Here is a 21,694-nt window from a genome sequence, read left to right on the forward strand (position 1 = left end):
AAGGAGTGATACGTATTGGCGACATCGGCGCTGGTAGTAAATTATCTATGCCCGTGTAACGGGGCATAGATATTGTATTTGTTGTGTTTAGTCTTCGGCTTCTCCTTCTCCTCCTTCTCCTTCTCCTTCTTCTCAAGATCAGTCCTTTGCACCCCTCTAGCTCAGGAACTAAAGTAGCCCCTGGGCCCATACTTGGTACAATGATGGCCCATGACCCCTAGATACATCCTAGGGTACCCCCCGACCCCAAAGGTCAAAGGTCATGGGCTACAGGGGGCAATATGTGTAAAATTTCAAACAGCTCTAGCTCAACTACTATAGCGCCCTCAGGGTTCATACTTGGTACAATGATGGCCTATGACCCTAGAAGTATGCTATGCTAGCCGCAATCCCAGAGGTCAAAGTTCATATGCTTTAAAAAGCAAAATAGGTACGACCGGTTAACACAGTGTATCGCAATAGGTAGCATTTTGGTAGCTACCTGTATTTGCAATGATGAAGGCTTCAAATATACGTCAAGACGTACAATGGGGTTAAGAGGTTAACCGCTTAAAGGGACACAATGTTTTGGGATTAAAGGGGTATTCTCCAGTCTGGTGGTGTTTCAGAGAGAGTGAGGGTCTGATGGAGTATAAGAGAGAGTGATGGCTTGGGGTATTAGAGAGAGTTTGGGCCAGCCTGGTGGTGTTTTAGAGCGAGTGAGTGTCTGGTGGATTATAAGAGAGAGTGAGGGTCTGGTGAGGTATTAGAGAGAGTGTGCGCCAATCTGGGGGTGTTTTAGAGCTAGTGAGTGTCTGGTGGAGTATAAGAGAGAGTGATGGCTGGGTGGGGTATTAGAGAGAGTTGGGGTCAGCCTGGTGGTGTTTTAGAGCGAGTGAGTGTCTGGTGGAGTATAAGAGAGAGTGAAGGCTTGGTGGGGTATTAGAGAGAGTATGGGTCAGCCTGTTGGTGTTTTAGAGCGAGTGAGTGTCTGGTGGAGTATAAGAGAGAGATGATGGCTGGGTGGGGTATTAGAGAGAGTTTGGGTCAGCCTGGTGGTGTTTTAGAGCGAGTGAGTGTCTGGTGGCGTATAAGAGAGAATGAGGGTCTGGTGGGGTATTAGAAAGAGTGTGTGCCAGTCTGGTGGTGTTTCAGAGAGAGTGAGGGTCTGATGGAGTATAAGAGAGAGTGATGGCTTGGGGTATTAGAGAGAGTTTGGGCCAGCCTGGTGGTGTTTTAGAGCGAGTGAGTGTCTGGTGGATTATAAGAGAGAGTGAGGGTCTGGTGAGGTATTAGAGAGAGTGTGCGCCAATCTGGGGGTGTTTTAGAGCTGGTGAGTGTCTGGTGGAGTATAAGAGAGAGTGATGGCTGGGTGGGGTATTAGAGAGAGTTGGGGTCAGCCTGGTGGTGTTTTAGAGCGAGTGAGTGTCTGGTGGAGTATAAGAGAGAGTGAAGGCTTGGTGGGGTATTAGAGAGAGTATGGGTCAGCCTGTTGGTGTTTTAGAGCGAGTGAGTGTCTGGTGGAGTATAAGAGAGAGTGAAGGCTTGGTGGGGTATTAGAGAGAGTATGGGTCAGCCTGTTGGTGTTTTAGAGCGAGTGAGTGTCTGGTGGAGTATAAGAGAGAGTGATGGCTGGGTGGGGTATAAGAGAGAGTGAAGGCTTGGTAGGGTATTGGAGAGAGTATGGGTCAGTCTGGTGGTGTTTTAGAGAGAGTGAGTGTATAGTGGAGTATAAGAGAGAGTGAAGGCTTAGTGGGGTATTAGAGAGAGTATGGGTCAGCCTGTTGGTGTTTTAGAGCGTGTGAGTGTCTGGTGGAGTATAAGAGAGAGTGGGGGTCTGGTGGGGCATTAGAGAGAGTATGGGTCAGGCTGATGGTGTTTTAGAGCGAGTGAGTGTCTGGTGGAGTATAAGAGAGAGTGAGGGTCTGGTGGGGTATTAGAGAGAGTGTGGTCCAGTCTGGTGGTGTTTTTAGAGCGAGTGAGTGTCTGGTGGAGTATAAGAGAGTGATGGTCTGGTGGGGTGTTAGAGAGAGTGTGGGCCACGGGCATAGATATTCGTGTTTGGTCAAACACAACTGTGGTTTCTAGTTCCAATTCTCTTTGCTTTGCCTTAGTTGTTCGGCTCAAAATTAAAAGGGGATATATCTGAGAGTAAAAGCTAACATTTTATGGCAAAGAAATACTGATCTATTTTGTATGAAAAAAAAAAGTTATAATATGGCTTTTAACGATGAAGATGAAAATGATGAGATAATGATGATGATGGGGATGAAGATGTGGATGTAGATCATGCATGATGAACGCATTCAGTTGATTCGAAATTATATCGCATGTAGTAAAGTATTCAATAAATGGACATAAAAACGTTTATATAATTAGGGATGGAAAAAATACAGTTATCGAATAAAACACTATCTTGACATAATTATAACAGTTACCATAGGGTTTTAAATAAGGCACTAAATTTAACGCCCACGTGACCCATGGGCGCCGCCATACCAAGACCACCAAGTGATCAGTATGTGTGCTACAATGCTAAGAGATAGGAATTTTTCAGTGGTGGAGCTGGCACTCATCCAAGACAGTGAGGCGTATTCCACCACACTGCGATCTTGAGCCTTGTAAACGGTTGCTCTACCTCTGACATCAAGTTTATTAATTTTGCAACTATCCTAAGAGCGCCCAGCTTCTGTCCTGCTCTAGATGAGACGTTAGAAATGTGCTTTGTTCGGGTCAGCTTGCTCTCGACTGTGACTCCCAGGATCTCCAGCTCCTTTTTCTCAGCCTGTTTATTCATTCTTGCCACCCCTTCTGCCCCGCCCTTTTTCTTTAGTAATTCTTCTTGTCGCCCCTTCTTCTAACACAGCCCCTTCTTTTTTGGCCGCCCCTTACATAAACCCCGGGGGCTGGCGTCACCAAAGCCCCACCCGCTCCAAAAAAAATTACCCGCATGTTACCAATATAAACATTTTAACAAGAATTTCTCACAAGCAAGTCACAAGACTGCACATGAAAGAACTCACACCAAAGAGAAACCTTACCAATGTAAATTTAAATTTTGCACCCAGTGTTTCTCACAGGCAAGTCAGAATACTCCACATGAAATGATTCACACCAAAGAGAAACCTTTCCAGTGCAAGTTTTGTAACAAGATTTTCTCACACCCAGTTTCTTACAGCCAGGTAACAAGACTTTACATGAAATGCCAAAGATAAACCTTTCCAGTGTAAGTTTTGCAACAGGAGTTTCTCCTGGAAACGTAGTAAAACTGTGCGTCAAAGGTGTCACACCATACAAAAAAGTCTTACCAATGTAAATATTGCAACAAAAGTTTCACGGATCCATGCTGCAAGGCTAAACAGAAACATTTCCTATGCAAGTTTTAAAGCAACAAGAGTTTCTCACTGTCACATAATAACACTATACCATGGACTATGTATGCCAAAAAGAAACCTTATACCAATGTAATATAAATTTTGCTTCAAGAGTTTCTCACAGTTAAATCACAAGACTGAAATGACTCACACCAAAGAGTAACCTTTTCAATGTAAGTTTTGCAAGAAGAGTATTTCACGGGTGATAAGACTGTGCATGAACGTAGAGTCACGCCAAAACGAAACCTTACTAATATAAATAATGTGACAGGACGTTCTGGCGGTCGTATGGTAAGACAGTAAGACGACTGTATATGAATCATGAGAAGCCTTACCAATGTAAATATTGCCCCAAGAGTTTCTCAAGTGCAGGTAGTATGACTACAATCCAGGACAAAATGTGTTGGATCACTCAGGTGCTTTTGAATCTTCAAATGACCTCACTCACAGTCACCATTGAAGTCATTTGTAATGTAGAACTTAAACGAATACCTATCGCCATCCCTCCCCTTTTCCCCAGTCAATGTTGTGGGTACTTGAACAACATCAGAAACGAAATTCAAGGAGTCAACATTGATAGGGGAAAGGGGTGATCAATTGAAAACACCGAATGACCCCTTTTTCTGAAAATTTCTACACTGATAGACAGCAAATGCGAACCCAGCAAACACAAAAACGTTTTTAAAATGTTTTTTACAAAACGTTTCAAGAATATTTAAATGTCGGGTTATATAAAGGTCATGAAAACGTTATTGCAAATATTTTGGGCAAACATTTTTCGCAAAATATTTTTTCAACCCAAAAATAACATTCTGTACAAAACATTCGTTTTGTATCAAGTTTAAAAAAATGTTTTTGGAATGTTATTAAAACGTTTTTATACCCTCTATATAACCCGACATTTAAACGTGGCTTTAAAGCATTTTGTGTGTGCTGGGCAGTAGATTATCAGAAAATGTTTTTTAATGTTATGAAAACGTTTTATACCCATAACCTGTATATAATCCAACATTTAAACGTTTTCTGACAACCTTTTTATAACCTTTTGCGAATAATGTCGAAAACGTTTTGTGTTTGCTGGGTAGTTAATCGTACGCTGGTATGGTGGCCACAGGTACGTCACACACCGACATCGCCTGGCTAATAATTATTTGGTGCAGCAGAGATACTAAAATAAATACCCGGGATCGATACACGTGAATTGCTATGCACGATTTTGATATCAGACGAAAATATTCGGATACCGGGGTGGAAAATGATAAATGATTTCGTCTCAAGAAACCAGATCTGGTCTCATACACTTGAGAAAAGGCCGTGCGTCTTGAACTCATAATCTGACCAAAATTCTAATTTTATATTACGTTGGTCCAGTATGGACTACAGCGCGCAGGCTATAGCTGCACTCACTACTCCAGTGGAGGCAGTATGACCATTGACCGCAATGTCGTATACAAGCTTACTCCCCGGGCTTACTCACACAGCGAGAAATCAATTACCCCGGCTATTGTCAGTAGCCTTAGTCAGGTCACTTGGCTACTACGTCTCATATTAAAGGTCGAAATAAAACGGCCATGCGTGGCTGTGGATTCAACCTACCATGGCGATTTCTACCATGAAGATATCGGACACTGTGCGTCACTTTCATATTCGAGTGCCCGCCAGGCAGTACCGGATCCAGAGCAGTCAGAGAGGGGACCAATTTTCGGGAAAAAATGTAAGTAAGCTTGTGCAACGCAGGGGGGAGGGTGTCTGAGGGGGATGTGCCCCCCCTCCGACGTTAGAAACTTTTGGAAAATGAAGACCCAATTGAAGCCATTTGGTTGACCATTTTGTCACTATTATTGTGTAAAATTTTAGTTTGAAAAAGCCTAAAATTAATTTGCGAAAAGACAGCCCAATTATTGAAGCCATTTGTGGAAAAGTATTGACTTTTATCGCAAAGAAGAGAAAAAGTTATTGCACGTAATGAGTGTATGCCCATCACTGCCCATGCCTACAAAAACCTAATCATTGAAGCCATTTGGTGGACTATTTTTGCACTATTATTGTGTAAAATTTTAAGTTTGAAAAGGTCGAAAATTTGTGAAATGACGGCCCAATTGAAGCCATTCGTGGACAAGTTTTGACCTTTATAAATTACCCGGTATTGCTTTACATGTAAACATAACGTTACGCACGCAGGGGGTGTCTGAGGGGGGATGTGCCCCCCAGAAGCGAGAACCCTGGCGCGGCTGCCACCAGACATGAAGCTACATGAGAATTTCCGCAGTTTTAAAACTGAATTCAGGTTTCTTTAATAAAAATTTTCGCAATGTTTTTGGTACGGTAAAATGGGTAACTTTGGGCACTTTTCAGAGTTTTTAAACCACTGCTTCCAAACAAAAACAATTATATGTCTAATTATCACTTTTTTATGACATTAGGGTTCCCTTCAACACCTTGAAGTTGAAAAAGATTTTTAATTATTTTGTACGGGTGCCCTAGGGGTTAAAAATAGCCTGATCAAAGTTACCACGCATTTGGGGAAACTTCAAATGGTCAGAGTATTACATTCCAAGAAGGAAAAAATAAATCAAAAAAATTGATTATCGCTGTATTTGGGCAAGTTGTTGTTTTTTATGACATTTGACCCCTTGTAAAGTTAATCAAGCACACATCCTTGCTCACAAATATCGATTTTTATTTTTTCTGAAAAAAATGTAAAAATGCTTATTTTTACATTTTTTTACATCCCAATTTTTCGTAACTTGATGAAATTGGACATGAGCAACTATTTAATTTCTTCCAAATATATTTCTTAACAAATTGACACCTAATATGACTAAAAATAATTTTGCTGTACGAAAATATGACCATTTAATAAATATATTTGACCGACCAAAGTTACCCCGCTGATCGAAGTTACCCCATTTTACGGTAGGACTTTTTGCCAATTTCACACGCATTTTCAGTTTTTTTCAGGAAAGCGCAGTCTCATGCCTGATCTTATTTTTTTACTTTATATCTTAACCAAATAGCATTTGGCTAATTTTTTTCTCTTTCATTTGACACCATGCACCACTCGGTTGGCATTTCGAGATATGAAAAGGACCCATATAAATATTGACCCGTGTCTTGTGATAAGTGTCACCCCCGGGCAGTAGGCCTATATTAAAGTATATTTATAAATACCGTATTTCATATCATCTAATTTAAGTATTAATTTAATAGCAGAATTATTACACATGGGGGGATTCTGAATTTGTAATAAAAATGTTATCAAGAACAACATTTTGAAAGTATTTGCCGACTGAAAAAAAAAATTTACTAAAAAAGTGTTTGCAATATATAACCGTAAATTTAACAAAGACATTTTTGCTGCACATTGCTGCAAATAAATGTATAGGAAGACCACCCACTATGTAGAAGGTCACTTCGAGACATACTGTCTATAAGCAGTGATAAGCTGTCTGCTGATGGCATGCAGAGCGGAGGTGGTCACGTGCGTATATATAAATACGTATTTATAAATATAGTCGAAGCATACTGCCCGGGGGTAACACTTATCATAAGACCCGGTCGATCTGCATTGAAATTTGTATTTAAATTACATGGATTCAAAATCAGACTTCCTGGGCAAAAGTGCTATTTTGTTTAGTTCAACCCCCAGCGCAACAAAGCTCTGCAAACCTTCCATCGAGTTTGAAATTATTACAGTTCATCAAATATATTGCCGCCGGGAGATATGGTGTTGTGCGCCCTTGATTAATTGACCCCAAAATTATAGAAAGGTCAAGAACAGAAACGACAGTGCAGCAAGCACAACGAACGGGTGCTGTTTTTCTTTACGTGTCCGTCCGTTTATGTATGAAACCATACCACAAGGTAAAAAAACAATTTTACAGTCGAATATACAATACGCTAAAGAACCATGCCATCGATCATTTATAAAGAGCTATAGCTAGAGTGTGCTATGGCGGTGTGACAAACAATCATTGTGTCTGGCGTGTCTAGCCCTAGAACTCTGGCCATAGTATCCGTTTTTACTTCCACTAGGGCCAGAGGCACTTACATTGAAAAATTTGTTGGAGATGCTTGAACGATCCAGTACAAAAAATCAATGCTTGATCAAACCAATACAAATGTGTGTCAGGTCACTAATTAACATGATAAAACCCACTTGAGAACACACAATCGCCAGTCATTTCTAAAGACGATTTATACTCAATCGCTTTTGCAGAAATCTGAATCGCACGCATGATCAGTGTACTAAATCGCCGTCGTGTTTGCCTGCTGAGCATGCGCATGAAGCGCTGTGTTTCAAAAGCGACACGTAGGCCTATATTGACACCCTCTGTCGGTCAAGGATTCAGTCTGATGATGAGCAACCCATGGGTATAAACACAGCTTTACACAATGACTAATTTACATAGGCACAAAAGACCGTGTTCATGTACCGTTACTCAGCCAAACATGGCAGAGTAGGTCCCGGATGACGGTACATGTTCCTATCTCCTCAACGTTATACCTTTCCAACAAGGAAAGAGATACGAAAAGCGAACGTCTAGGCGTGTCTGGACTGTCTGTCCTGTACCAGTTGTAGTATTCATGGTATTATAAACTACAAATTTCGAACGTTTGAGGACTTGTTCTCAAGTTGTAGAAGGTGCCATGGGGTGGCTGAGTGTTAATTATTTTCATTATAAATGTCGCAAAATAATTAATAACCTGTTTCACCTCCATATATTCATACATTGCTCACCTGTGTTTTCATATCATATTTTGTGGTGAAAAATGATTACAAATGTGTAATTTGCAATCATTTTTGGAGCAACGATTTCTTCGAACCGACGGCTAAGTGTATGTGAATGCACATTAAACACATACAAACACATACACAGCACCTGTTGGAACTCCCGGTCGGAGCTGGTCCTGTACCTGATATTTTGATTTTTTTTTTAGGGCCAATTGATGCAGCGTAATTCGCGTAATGACTAACGTTGGTAGTATCGTAGAATCATGAGAATGTGAATATACATACCCGGGTATACATACGGACAGTTTCGGCGGCACTTTCTACCTTGTAGTGTTTTTCTTGTAGCCCCTAGCCCCATGCCATGATGACTTAAGTGACGCGTCCTCGATGGCTAGTTTATGGCTATCATTTCTATACACCATGTCCAGTGAAGTGAGAGAGAATTGAATACATGCGTGTTTGTCACAACAGAAATTAACACAATAGAAATTAGCATGTCATGAATGCGCAACAGGGCTGTCAACTCTCACACATTGGGTCATTTTCTCACGGTCTCATGCCAAGGTACGGTAGTATAATCTCATGTCTTGAGGTAATAAATCTCACGCAAAAAGCTGAAAAATGAGTAAAATCTCACGCATGGTCATGAATAATTTGTTGTTCCTAACCCCCACCGCCACCCCCCACCCACCCACATTCTCGAGCGACGTGGCTTAAATAATCATGGGTCAAAATGAACATTGGGGTCGGCAAATCCCGGTTCGCCTGTCCCTGCGCCTGTCTCACGCCAAGCAATTCAAAAAAGTTGACAGCCCTGATGCGCAACCAATCTTTAGACTAAGAAAAACCCACTTTTAGACAGGATTGGCTCGTGTCTGGACAGCACTGGTCTTGATAGGAAAAGCATTCCCTTGAAGGAGTGTGTGCCTTAATATCCCACATAGAGGGACTAGGAATACTGAGCAAGTTTTAAAAAAGCCAATGTCAGGGTAATCCATACCACCATATTTATAAAGGGCTGTGCAATAATTATGAGCCCCCCCCCACCCCGAGTGGGGTTAAATTTCGAACGGCCCGCCAAAATTGCTTGCCACGGCTCCCGACCTGCCAAAATTTGCTTGGCCCCCCCACTCTCGGCCTGCTAAAAAACCTTTGGGATCCCAATTTGCAAACCTTTTTTTAACTTAGTCTCTATTAGGCCTGGCATTTTCGGGTAATTTTGTGCACAGGTACCCAGCGCATTTTTCAGGCGGGTAGCCGGATACCCGAAATTGAAAAAAAAAATCAAATTTTTTAAAAAAGTTTTTTCGGTTTTGTAGTGTCCCTGGACCTAGACCTAAATGCTAGGATCATTCATGGTTGACCTAAAAAAAATGTTTTGTGTTTTTAATATAAAAATTGATACTTTTGAATACATTGAATTTGAATTTGAATGCATTTTGATATCATTAATAGAGTATGACATAAAGTATCAATTTTCATATTAAAAACACAAAACATTTTTTTTTTTTTTTTTTTTTTTTTATTTTCCTATCATTTTTGTCTTTTTCTTTGTGACACTACAAAACCGAAAAGAAAAAATAACCAAAAAAAAAATTTTTTTAAATTTTATTTCGGGCACCCAGGCAGGGTATTTCCTGCCCGGGTAATGTAATCTCGGGCGGGTACCCGCAAGCCCGCCCGAAAATGCCAGCCTTAGTCTATAGGTTACGGCGAGCGTGCTGGAAAATTTGCATACCGTTTCCGTACTGGCCTTTTTAGAGCGTTTTATTTAAAAGGCGTCCCATGAATGTGTGCCAAAAAGCGCTAGCCCGCCCCCAGCTGGCTAAAAAATCTTCCCCCCCCCCCTTTCGGCTGGCCCCCTATTTTACCCTCCCCAGGGCTCATAATTACTGCACAGCCCCTGATTTCTTGACAATGTTGTTAAGGCTCGTTAGTAAGAGGTGGGGTAGAATGTGGTGGGGTAAGGGTGGTAGGGTAGTAGGTGGGTAGGGTAGTGGGATGGTAGGGTAGGGTAGTGGGATCAGGGTGTGGTGGGGTATAAGAAGGGTATCATGGTGGTAGGGGGTAGTGGATAGGGCCCTGGGGCAGTGTTGGAATCAAGCATTTTTTTATGTGTAGCAAAATTTGCTTTCATTACTTTTCTCTTGGTACATTCACATACTTCAGTGTGTAAGTCTATGGCATAAAAATGCTACTCAACTCCAACATTGTGTAGCAAATTGATAAAATTGTGTAGCATTTTGCTACGCGACACCAGCTATTTCCAACGCTGCCCTAGGGATAGGGTGGTCGAATAGTGGATAGGGGGGTGGGGTAGGCAGGGTGGGGTAGGATGGTGGAGTGCTGGGGTAGGGTGTGGCCTGGGTAGTAGGGCCAGGCAGTGGCATGGTAGGATGGGGTAGGGTAGTAGAGGTGGATGAGGGTAGCCTGGGTGGTAGATAGGGGTAGGGTGGTGGGGTAGGGTGGTGGGGATAGTAGGTTTAGTAAGGCTAGTGGGTTCAGGGTGTAGGGTGATTTAAGGGTGGTGGGGTACTCCATGGTAGGGTTAGGGTGTGGGGACAGGGTGGTGAGGGTAGCGCCAATAAAAGGATTAGGGATTAATCTAATGTGATAATCACAACCAGGCACATGTAGCTTCCACGAGTGCAGAGACAGAGAGGGAGAGCCCATCCAGGCTCAGTGCACCTTAAGGGCACACAACAATGAATCAACTGGCGTAACTACCTCTTTCTCTCTTTTTGTTTTTTTTAAAAAAAAAAAAGATCACTTTCCTCACAAGGAAGTGAGGATAACACTACTAAACAACTACTACTAACACCTGACTTGCAGAAACCAATCTAACAGCTTATGTAAATGAAGACACTGCTGGTTAGAACACTCAAAATAGGCAATGTGCCAACAGTCAATAACATCAACAGTTTAAGAGTCTTTTTGTCTGCAATGACAAACTGACATTCAACATGAATGTAAAATGGTTCAAAGTTCAAAGAAGTAAACGTCAGTTCCAGAGTTTTCTTTTAGAATTCCAAATGACATACGTAAATCAGTTCAAAGTTCAATGAAGTGACCATATAGGAGGACACCGATGATGGATTAATGTCATAGTACACAGTGACCTGTCCATTTAGTTTAACACATAGTCTTTCAGGTGCTCAGGAAGTTTGTGAGGGCGCTGAACGCCTTTGTGTGAGCAATGGTGGCATGATCTCAGGGCCAACCATACTAGCTTGGGGAAACTTTCACTAACCTCACTGCTGTTACCGGTACATGGATTAGACTGTGCAACCAAACCGGAGGTATTGCTGGAGCTATGACCGCTATCGCGCAAGGGATCGCGAGGATCTGACTCAGAACTGGGGTGCGAGTGATTAGCATTCCTGGGCAGGGGGTCACAAGTAGCAGGTGTGGACAACTTGCCAGGTATGAAAGGAGGCTCTGGAGGAGTACATTCAGGGACCACTTCAACAAACTCGGAATCCTCGGTGGGTGGAGACGACTTGGGAAAGGGACGAGAATCCAGGTCAGGATAATACTGGACCTTAAAGCACTCAGATTTCTTGATACGATAAGAAGTATTCGAAGCTGAGAACCCACAAATTTGCGGATGTTGCACCATGGGCCTTCGATAGTAGTGACTAAGTAGCGATCTCTAGCATGAGATTTCTTGCGATCTGAGTAGAGGTAGACAAGATCACCAACCTCCAACTCTGCTGCTGGGGAGGCAGAGGCTAATGGGGCCTTTGAATGAGCACTGTGTGGGTGGTTGGCTTTTCGCAAGGCATGCTGGGCCTGAATCATTTGACAATCAGTGAAAGGAACCTGCTCATTGGTAAACTGGTCTCGCTGAAACCACATCTCACGGGCTGAAAGACCTCGGGATCTGATGCGAGTATTAAGGGCTGCAGTAGCAATGGCAAGTGATAATGCTGTAGCCTGACCACCTGTAGAATCTTGTCTGAGCAACTCATCTTCAAGCTCACGAATGGCTTTCTCAGCAACAGGATTCTTGTTATTATTTTTAATACGACCGATCTCAACCGATAGATGGTAACGTGTGAGAAGTTTGTCATTGGCGAGTCGAACAAACCCTGGTGCTGGGTCAGTACGAATGACTGCAGGGGGGCCATCAAGTGGACGAAGTTCAATGCACAATTGAATCAGGGCATCACGCATAGCGTGCCATGTTGTTCATTCTCGACAATGCAAGAAGCTGTGTAGGGGCGTTGAGGTTTCGCGCAGCACAAGGACTAGCTGGCGGCTACGCTTCAGGATATCAGCTGCAAAAGAAATGCCAACTGCATCGGGAGGGTCACTTGAGGACTGCTCGATCAATGTCTTAGGGGCATTGGACAGAGAAGCACACTGGTGACAAGTTGATGTCACTTGATCAATAGCCTTGTCCATATCAAGAGCATAAAAGTAACGCTGGGTCACCAAACTGAGCTGATGTTTGGAGGGATGGTCAAGTTGGATGTGCAGGGCAGTGAGAAGACCATTTAAGACCTGTCTGGGAACAACAATACAATCGCGAGTTGGGGACAATGGTTGATCACGACGAACAACAAGTAGGCCATCTCTAGCGATAGATGCAACCTGCAAATAGCGCTTCACATCTTTGACAGAAGTAGCTTTCTTTGAAGGGCGAGTGCCCTGAACTAGATGAGCATGTGTTAAATGCCGAGATCCGGGCATTCCTGCTGAATAGCATGCCAGGCTGCTTTGCTGGCAAAGGGGAGCTTAGCTTTCCCGGACAGAATGTCATGTGCGGAAACACGAAGGACAGTTGCTTCCTCTTCATGTTTGATAAAGGAGCATATTTGACAAGTGGGCTCAGTGCAGTCAGGGGCATTACGACTAGCAAAGTCTGAGGGGGTGTTAGCTGATCCTGCAAGATGATGAACAGATGCTTGGAAACGACTGACAGTGGAGAGGAATGTGGACATGCGAGGACTGGCTGAAAACTCACCCGGCAGAGCTTTTCATATGCCTGAACACAAGGTTTGCTGTCAGTGAGGATACATGTCTTGTGTTTGGACTGAATAACATAGGGACTGAAGTGCTTGGTGGAGGCAGAAATAGACAGCGCCTCAATTTACTTGGGGTAACCATGTTGGCTGTCGATCACGCAATTTAGCACTGAAGAACCCGGCGAGGAAGAGTTTGTCATTGCGGAAATATACAATGTCGACCCAATGCTATGTTTCTTCACGGATCCATCAGTAATGATCCAAAGCTGATCATTGGGATGGGGAAGTGTGACTGCCCTAGCGGAAGACAGTGCTGCTTGAGCCTTGTGAAAAGCAGTATGCAGACTATCAGACCATGTAAGCTCTTCAGTTGATTGGTGCCCTGCAATAGCATCATCTAATGGGGCTACCAGACTGGCACAATTCTGAATGACACGGGCCAGAACCTTGTATGCACCGATGAAGGACCGCATGCCACCAACTTTGCTTGGAGGCGAGCAGCTGGAAAGTGTGGCGATGCTATGGGGGCTAGCACAAAGGGTTCCATTTGACCAAATCCAACCCAGAATTACTGTCTTTTGGGGGCAAATGACTGTTTTGGAAGCAGAAAGACGTAACCCAGACTTAGACAAAGCTTGCAAAACTTGACGCCAATTCTCAACAAGTTCATCCACAGTATTACCACCACAGTACAAGTCATCAGTGAGTTTTGCTACGACACCTTTCTCTAAGAGGTCACCAAGGACACGACACATCAGTTCCTCAAGGGCTGTTTCAGAACCTGGCATACCCATGGCATACCGTGTATACACACGCACCCCACGAAAGGGAGTTGCAACACCACAGTATTTCATGGACTCATGGGATAAAGGGATTTGGTAGAAAGCACTAGTCAAGTCAGTGGCAATCAAATACTTCCATTTGGCAATTGAACGCAATGTTGAGTCCACATTGGGCATTAGAGAGGGTTGTGGCTTGCTATATCTACCGACATCAGCAAATGCAGTAACCAGACGAAAGCCTCCCTTAGGCTTCTTGACAAGAAAGGACGGGTTAAGGTATTCGACACACACACCGACATCTTCAGGTCTAGCAAAGACGCCTGCTTTTTCAAGCTGATCAAACTTTGATTGCAACTCTTGGAGTTTATCCTGTGCATACAATGGGAGACGACCTTTGCGTTGGGGGGTTGGACCGGTCCCATATTAACCACAGATTTGAAAGGGCCGACAGCACCATTGTAACCTGGGAAACTAGGGTCAAAAACCTCATCGTACTCATCGAGAAGACTGCGGAAGTTGGATTGCTCACAAGTGCCAAGTATACCATCTGGGTCAAGGGCAACAGCAGCTGAGTAGTTAACCGGTGAACTGGGCTTTGGGACACTGACTGATGCTGCTGCAGCAGTGTGTGATGGCTTAGAAGTTAGTGATGGTGAAAAAAACAGTGTGTATCTGGCCAAGATGTTCATGCTTTCTGATGACCCACGCCGGTAGGTTCCTACCGCCCAAACAACCCTGCCTGCAATACTTGTGATTACATCAGGCTTGGGCCAGGCTTGTTTGGGCGGTAGGAACCTACCGAAAGGGGAGTATCAACACGGGCTCAATGGCAAAAGTAGCATCTGATTCAACGATGTCTGCAGGGAGATTTACCTCAACGTATGAGCCTGGCCATATGGTAGTGTTTTGAGAAGGTCCACGAAGTATATGGGCACGACGAACAGTGTGCTGGGATTTGGGGCTCTTGTTGGCGCCATAAGTGATAATTGTACCATCTGTCAAGATGATTTGGTTCTTAGCAGGGCGAATTGCAACATCATTGCATTTCATGAAGGGAATACCTGCAAGGATTTCTTCGTCAAGGTCTCTAACAACTAGACCTTTAAAGACAAAGGAGTGTCTGTCACGAGTAAAGGTGGGGTTGTTTCCCCAACTACCTTAAGAGGGGATGACCCATCAGCTTGACGGGCAGACTGCGAACTCTGATGAATGGGGCATCCTAATCGTTGGACAGTGTTTTCGCGAATGAGATTACCAGTGGATCCACTGTCAATGGTGATGTGGACCGCATGGTGCTTGTGGAATGCATCTACATAAGGAGACTGATCAACATGAATTCGCAGCGCTGTCTGAACATTGGGCTGCGCACTAAGGTCAGATTGGTCAACAAAGGCGCATGCTAAATCTGAGTCGCTGTCACAATCATCAAGGATGTTAAGCTGACGAGCCTGGGCCAGGTATTTTCTGTCCTTTTCAGGGAGGTACGAGCACTCGCTTAAGAAATGCGCATGGTCATGCCGACCAGCTTGCTCACACAGAGGGCAGGATTTACCAAATGATTTCTTAGCTGTCAATTGAGGCATCGGTCTACGCTGACTATTAGTGCGCATGCTGCGAGCAGCATCGCTTTGAGCTCAGCTCATCCAGGAGCGAATCCAGAGCTTGAGAAATTTCGGCTTTGATAGAAGCCAAGGTGCGGATCTTAGCTCTGTACCGCATGCAGCTGCTTTACTAATCGGGGCAGATCAGGGTTTATAAGAGCGCAACCACGTTAACACTACAAAGTTTTCGAGTGTAGGCGTAATCTCCTCATCTTCATCGATGACTTGGTCATGGTGACTGATGCCGCCTCCTTCACGCATGAGGTTGTCTTCGTGAATGCTACTAGACGCTGGTACAAGTCCTCTGGCCGTTCATCAGGGCCAAGGGTAATATTGTTGAACTCTAGGAAGTGGCCACCTGTTGTTTGGAAGCCAAAATGGAGACGGATGGCTTGCCATATCGTTTTCAGGCTGGTGCAGTTTTTGAGTATTGTATTTCGTGAGATAATTGGACAATAGTTGGCTATTTGTCCAAGCATAAGCTCAATGCAGCATTTTTCTGGACTGCTGTTTTCCTTTGGGCTTCCTGTATGTCCTCACCGTCGTTAGTGAGACCTCGAAGAGGGGAAGTTTTTGACTTTTTGCCCCATACCGCTCCTTCAACCAAGTAGGGAGAAAAGCTTGGGTCTAATGACAGTGTATACTGGAGGTTATGTTTCCAGCTTTCAAATGAGTTTATTGTTTCGTTCTTTGTTAGAGGCCATTGCTTTGGCGCACGATGTGTTGTGGCCATTGCTGATTGTTTTTACACTCGTGTATGTGAACCAGAATAAAAGCTAATATGCAGCCTTGCAGGCTTAAGCTTACTGTTTTAAGCTTACTGGTCGCTCACAGTCTTGTGTTTTGACCACCCTATTTTTCAGGGCTTTTTTTAGATTTTATTTAATAATAATAATAATAATACTTTATTTTTATGTAGCGTAATACATCAAGCGATCACAAAGCGCTTTACAGCAATAAAACACAGATATAAATGTACAAGATTTTTAGGATTAAAAGACATAATAACAATATTTTAGAAATATATAAAAATACTTTATGATCCCCTTTCAACCTGTAGATTAAAAATGGTATTTAAAAAAATGTGTGATATTTTCTTCATCAGTAGTTTTTCACTACTCTAATTTGTTGTGTGATGTGTAAATGTTTACTCCAGCAGTATATTATTTTTTGCAATTTTTTCCGGTTTTGAGTTTTTTTCTTTGTAAGTAAAAAAAAAAAAGTAATGCGCAAAATAAGCCATCAAAATTAGTTACCGTAATAATTATATCTGGTCAACCAAAAAAACTCACTTTTGGTTAGATGGAAGACGTTTCGGCCAAACATTTGGCCTTCAGCTGGGTGCATGACCCAAATCATCCACCCAGCTGAAGGCCAAAGGTTTTGGCCGTAAACGCCTTCCATCTAACCAAAAGTGAGTTTTTCTGATTGACCAGATTTAATTATTAAAACTAATTGATAAAATCCCAGATGACTGAAAGTATACACAGTGTTAAGCTGTCAAAATTCTAATGCGCGCTACAGGAAACAAACTTGTTTTTTTTTTTTGCCTTACAGATTCATTTAAAATGTCTCAATTTGTCTGTTTAAAATACACAGCTTTCAGCTTAACCAATAGCACTGTATCAGGCTATTTTAGCCATTCTGTGGTGTACGAGGGTCAGGCAGTATAAAATGGAAGGTGACCTTTGACCCCTTATATTGAATATTTAGATGGAATTTCTTGATGATCACATGTAGAATGTACCACATTTATGTACAAATTATAGATGATGTGACTTCTGACGTCAATGCCTGACAGTATCCGCACGCATCATCACAATTTCCATTGTTTTTTGCCTGGCAGTTTTGCGCGAGCATCATATTTTGTTCAGGTCTCGTGTTTTTAAAACTCCCGCCACATCACAATAAGACTATTAAACAGTGTAGTCGTTGCATGGGGTTCATTCAAGCATAAAGATGATACCAGTCCCTTGCCTTTGTTGATAAACATTGAGGTCACCTCATCTATACCATGTAGGCCTACTTGATTACGTAACAGTATTAGCATAAAATCAATAGACTAGGGAGGTGGGACACTGCCAAATCACGCAAAAAGGCGAGTCTTTTAAAGCAATAATGTGTGATTTGCAATTTTGCATAAAGAATAGATTCCTATTTAATATGTTTGTTTTCACTGATCACATTATCCCCTTTTAATTTTGAGCCAAACAAACGAGGTATAACGAAGAAAATTGTGATTTCATTCCAGCGCCTACAATGCGTGTACTACGCTCGGCGATCGTAACATGTAATACTACACGGAGCATCGCGCTCGACGTGTGTACACATACATGTAAGCTGACATCCACGGGAGATGTTAGCAAGCAGTCGATAGATGAATGCTGAATAAAACCGGGTCAACCCGGTTTTAATATAAAAAGTTAACTTTTACTGTTATTAAAGCACTTCAGGCTTAGTCTTTTACGTGGTATTTTAGTACACCACTGGGCATTATAATTATGCAAAAAGTAGAAATTCTAGTAAAATTGAGGGCGTCGCTGTGAAGCAAATCACACATTATGGCTTTAAATTACAGCAAAGACACATGTTTATAACGTTCAAGAACAGCAAAAGTACATTTCACTTGCAATTATTCATTCATGAATTTTATTGTTTGTATCTTTTTTGAACAGGTTGCAATAAGGATAGCAATTCATCAATTTCAGAGTAAGAAAGCGCCAACCACACGAGATGAAGTCTTCCAGCCAGTTAAAACCATTTTGTAGCCATTCTGGTATTTTTTCAGCAAACTTTGATGACTTCAGAAGAAGTCGGAGAAGACTCAAGAGTAAGACTCATCCCCAAAGACAAAGGTATACTTATCACAAGTCTGTGCACACTCGCTTACATGACAGCATCATCCTACGAACGCTATTAGAGGGTAAAGGAAAGACGTATGAGCGAAAGAGGGTGGTTAATCCAAGTAACAATGCCGCTGTGCTTGGTATGCAACGTACAGTGTTGAGTAAAGGAAAGGCGCGTAAGCAAAAGCAGGAGCAGCCGGTTGATCCAAGTAATTATGCAGATGTGCTTGGTATGCAACGTACAGTGTTGAGTAAAGGAAAGGCACATAAGCAAAAGCAGGAGCAGCCGGTTGATCCAAGTAATTATGCAGATGTGCTTGGTATGCAACGTACAGTGTTGAGTAAAGGAAAGGCGCATAAGCAAAAAGAGGAGCAGCCGGTTGATCCAAATAATGATGTAGATGTGCAAAGTATGCAGCGTACAGTGTTGATGGATCACACCTATGCTGAGATCTTGACAGAAGAACAGACAATAGTAAAATGTACATATTATGTATAGAATTACTGGTCGAGGATCTGCGAGAGCACATGAAAGCCAATCACAATGCGCAATCAACCAAATGCTTTATCTGTCGTAAGGAGTACTTCTTCGCCGAGAGTCTGGTCCAGCATATCAAAGTGATGCACCGACTCGATTTTAGCGATAGTGTCAATTCTGATCTTGCTGCTTACGCTGTGGTAAAGAAGCAATTTGTGGTGAAAGACTTGGGTAAAGTGGATAAACATGAGGAAGTTTCACCTGCATGCACTTTAAAGAAAGAGACATCAGGTGGTTCCGTCGAAAGCCCTGTGAAGTTTTATAGTTTGTCGAAGTTGGAAGTATCCGAGTCTCGATCTGACGGAACCAGAATCGCACTTGTAGTAAATGAATGTAGAATATGCAAGAGAAAAATACCAGGTGAGGAATACTATAAAGAGCATCTTCTGACTCACCCTAAATGTTTCATTTGTCAGGATCATTTTGACGGAACTAAACTGCTTGAGCACATACAAACTCATAGGACGTACACCATACATTCCCCCTCCAGTGGGAAGAGTTATTTCATGCACAGAAACCCAGAAACAAGTAAGACGAATTCAGAAGGAGATGTAGCATGTTATGTTTGCAAGAAGAAATTTAGGGTACAGACAAACTGTTAGAACATTTGAAAAGTGAGCCACCCTATACCTTTAAGTCTCCCACATCTGGTCAGTTGTATTACTTGCATAGAACTAACACCAAATCAAGCGAAAAAGGCGAGGATAACAAACAGGTTGATAAGAAGCAATCCAATCTTGAAATAAACCCACTCGATGCCAATATTGCGACTGTACTTGAACTAAGCACGATGGGTGATTTGGCGTTAGATGTGAGCAATAAGGAAGATTTGATGCCGACGTGTGAGATGATGAGTGTGAAGTTACAGGTAACGGGTAACAAAGATGCTACGTTAAGTTCTAATCCTAAACGTACGTGCATAAAGCCTCAAGCAGAGAGAGTCGAGTATAAGTGCGAGATATGTCACAAAGTTTTCAAGCATATCAAATTACACTTGTTACATCAGGCAAATGCTCATAAGCAGGGTGAGGAAACGCCAACTGGGGTCATGTGTTCGTTTTGTGGAAATTATGTGCCAAACAGGACCGAACTGTTCAAACATTACGAAAGTGATCACAGCGATGAGGCTCTTAAATGCAGCGCGTGCAATTACAGGTGCTACAACAACGGAAATCTTAAACAGCATATGAAGAAGCACCATCCGGATATTGCCAAAGATATGCCAAAATATAGCTGTGAGAAATGCAATCAAATCATGTCGAATTTTGAAGAAGTGAAGCAGCATAAGATAAAAGTGCATCCAGAAATGGTGCACAAGTGTGACCAATGCGACAAGGTGTTTCTGCATTTGACTAAATTTGAGAGACACAAGAAGATTCATAAGTTGAATCTGCTCGCTACCGCTTGCTTTCGGCTTATGGGGAATCGTTCACCGATTCCCATACTATAGATTACATCGCCTAAAATTTCATCCCGAATTGTGTCACCCGTGTCCAGTTTGCGGTAAGCTATTTCTGGCAAATGCGCAACTTCAAAAGCACTTGGAATCGCACCTCCCGAAACAGAAAAAAGAAGGACCGCGCCAATATAAGTGTCTAAAATGCAAAGAAGTATTTTCGGATCCAAAAGTAGCCGCAAAACATAGAATATCAGTCCACAGAGTAACGGGAACGGCAGCATGCGAGATATGCGGTAAGGAAATTGTGCTTCACCGGATGAGTGTACATGAAGCATCACATGGTGGGACCTAAACCAAAACCGGTACAAGACCACCAATGTGAAAAATGCGGACTTCGGTTCAAGAACACGTCATACCTCAAAAGTCACCAATTTCGCGTGCACGACGACGGAACACGGAAGCTGTTTGTGTGCGATATATGCGGTAAGGAGTACAAAGATAAAAACAATTTCACAGTACATCTATCGAAACATAACGGTACTTTTCGACCGGATGATCGATGGAAGTGTGAGTACTGCGGCAAGATCCTATCTAGCTCGCCTGCGCTAAGAGATCATATTTATTTACATACTGGGGAGAAACCACATAAGTGTGGTATTTGTGGGAAAGCGTTTGCCAAGAAGTGTAATATGCGAGACCATGAGCGAGTTCACTCGGGTACGCAGAGGAAAAGACGGCCGCAGCAAAAGAAGGATGATATAGTCTCTATACCTTTCTCGAGTCAGTAATTTAGATTTGTTTTAGATTTAGTTTTTGTTGTACATTGTACAGATGTAATATTGAGGAGTATACATTTTCAGAAAGAAAATGACGCAAGGAATCCAACTAGCATATAACCCCTGCAAAAATTTTTTTGATAAATCTCAATATTTGATTTTACTTTACTGACTCGAGGTAAGTATATAGACTATAGATACATGTAGTGGAACATCAAGTGCTTAGCAGCAGGGTAATGAAAGTCTGATGTCAGTTTCATGTCCGTATTGTATTTATTTTAAATTAGTATTTTTAAGCTTTCTTTTAGGCAGGGTAGCAGGGACTGTCTTCTGGAATTGGAATTGCAGGAGAGCATTTCTCTTCTGAATCCTTCAAGGAGAGCTGTATAGTGCTTTTACAATAGAATGTATATTGTAAGGAGAGAATAGTCAACCATGGAAATAGTAGTAGGAGAGCTAAAATCACTCTCCTATATCAGATTTAAGGAGAGCAGTAAGAGCGATTGCTCTCGCCACCTCAAAAGGCGGTCCCTGGGGTAGCCCCTTCAATGTCAAAGCACTGATTAACAATGGGGTTGTGTAAATGGGGCATTCCCGTTGAATTTATACACCCCCTATGGAAGAAATGACCTTAATGTTCCACATAGGGGGTGTTGTTTTCAAATGCAGTCACACATTTAGGTAACTCCATTTG

The 21,694-nt window shown here is 42.5% G+C and overlaps 1 protein-coding gene across 1 annotated transcript; it reads left to right on the forward strand.

The window, feature by feature from the left end:
- The first annotated feature begins 7,125 nt into the window (after nucleotides 1-7,125).
- LOC140136875 (uncharacterized) lies at nucleotides 7,126-21,111 on the forward strand. Its single transcript, XM_072158479.1, has 2 exons — nucleotides 7,126-7,217; nucleotides 18,117-21,111. The coding sequence occupies exon 2, from the start codon at nucleotides 18,175-18,177 to the stop codon at nucleotides 18,784-18,786; it is 612 nt and encodes a 203-aa protein (XP_072014580.1). The 5' UTR covers nucleotides 7,126-7,217; nucleotides 18,117-18,174; the 3' UTR covers nucleotides 18,787-21,111.
- The last annotated feature ends 583 nt before the right edge of the window (nucleotides 21,112-21,694 follow it).

Source organism: Amphiura filiformis, chromosome 17 (assembly GCF_039555335.1).
Source record: "Amphiura filiformis chromosome 17, Afil_fr2py, whole genome shotgun sequence".
In the NCBI taxonomy this organism is placed as follows: Eukaryota; Metazoa; Echinodermata; class Ophiuroidea; order Amphilepidida; family Amphiuridae; genus Amphiura; species Amphiura filiformis.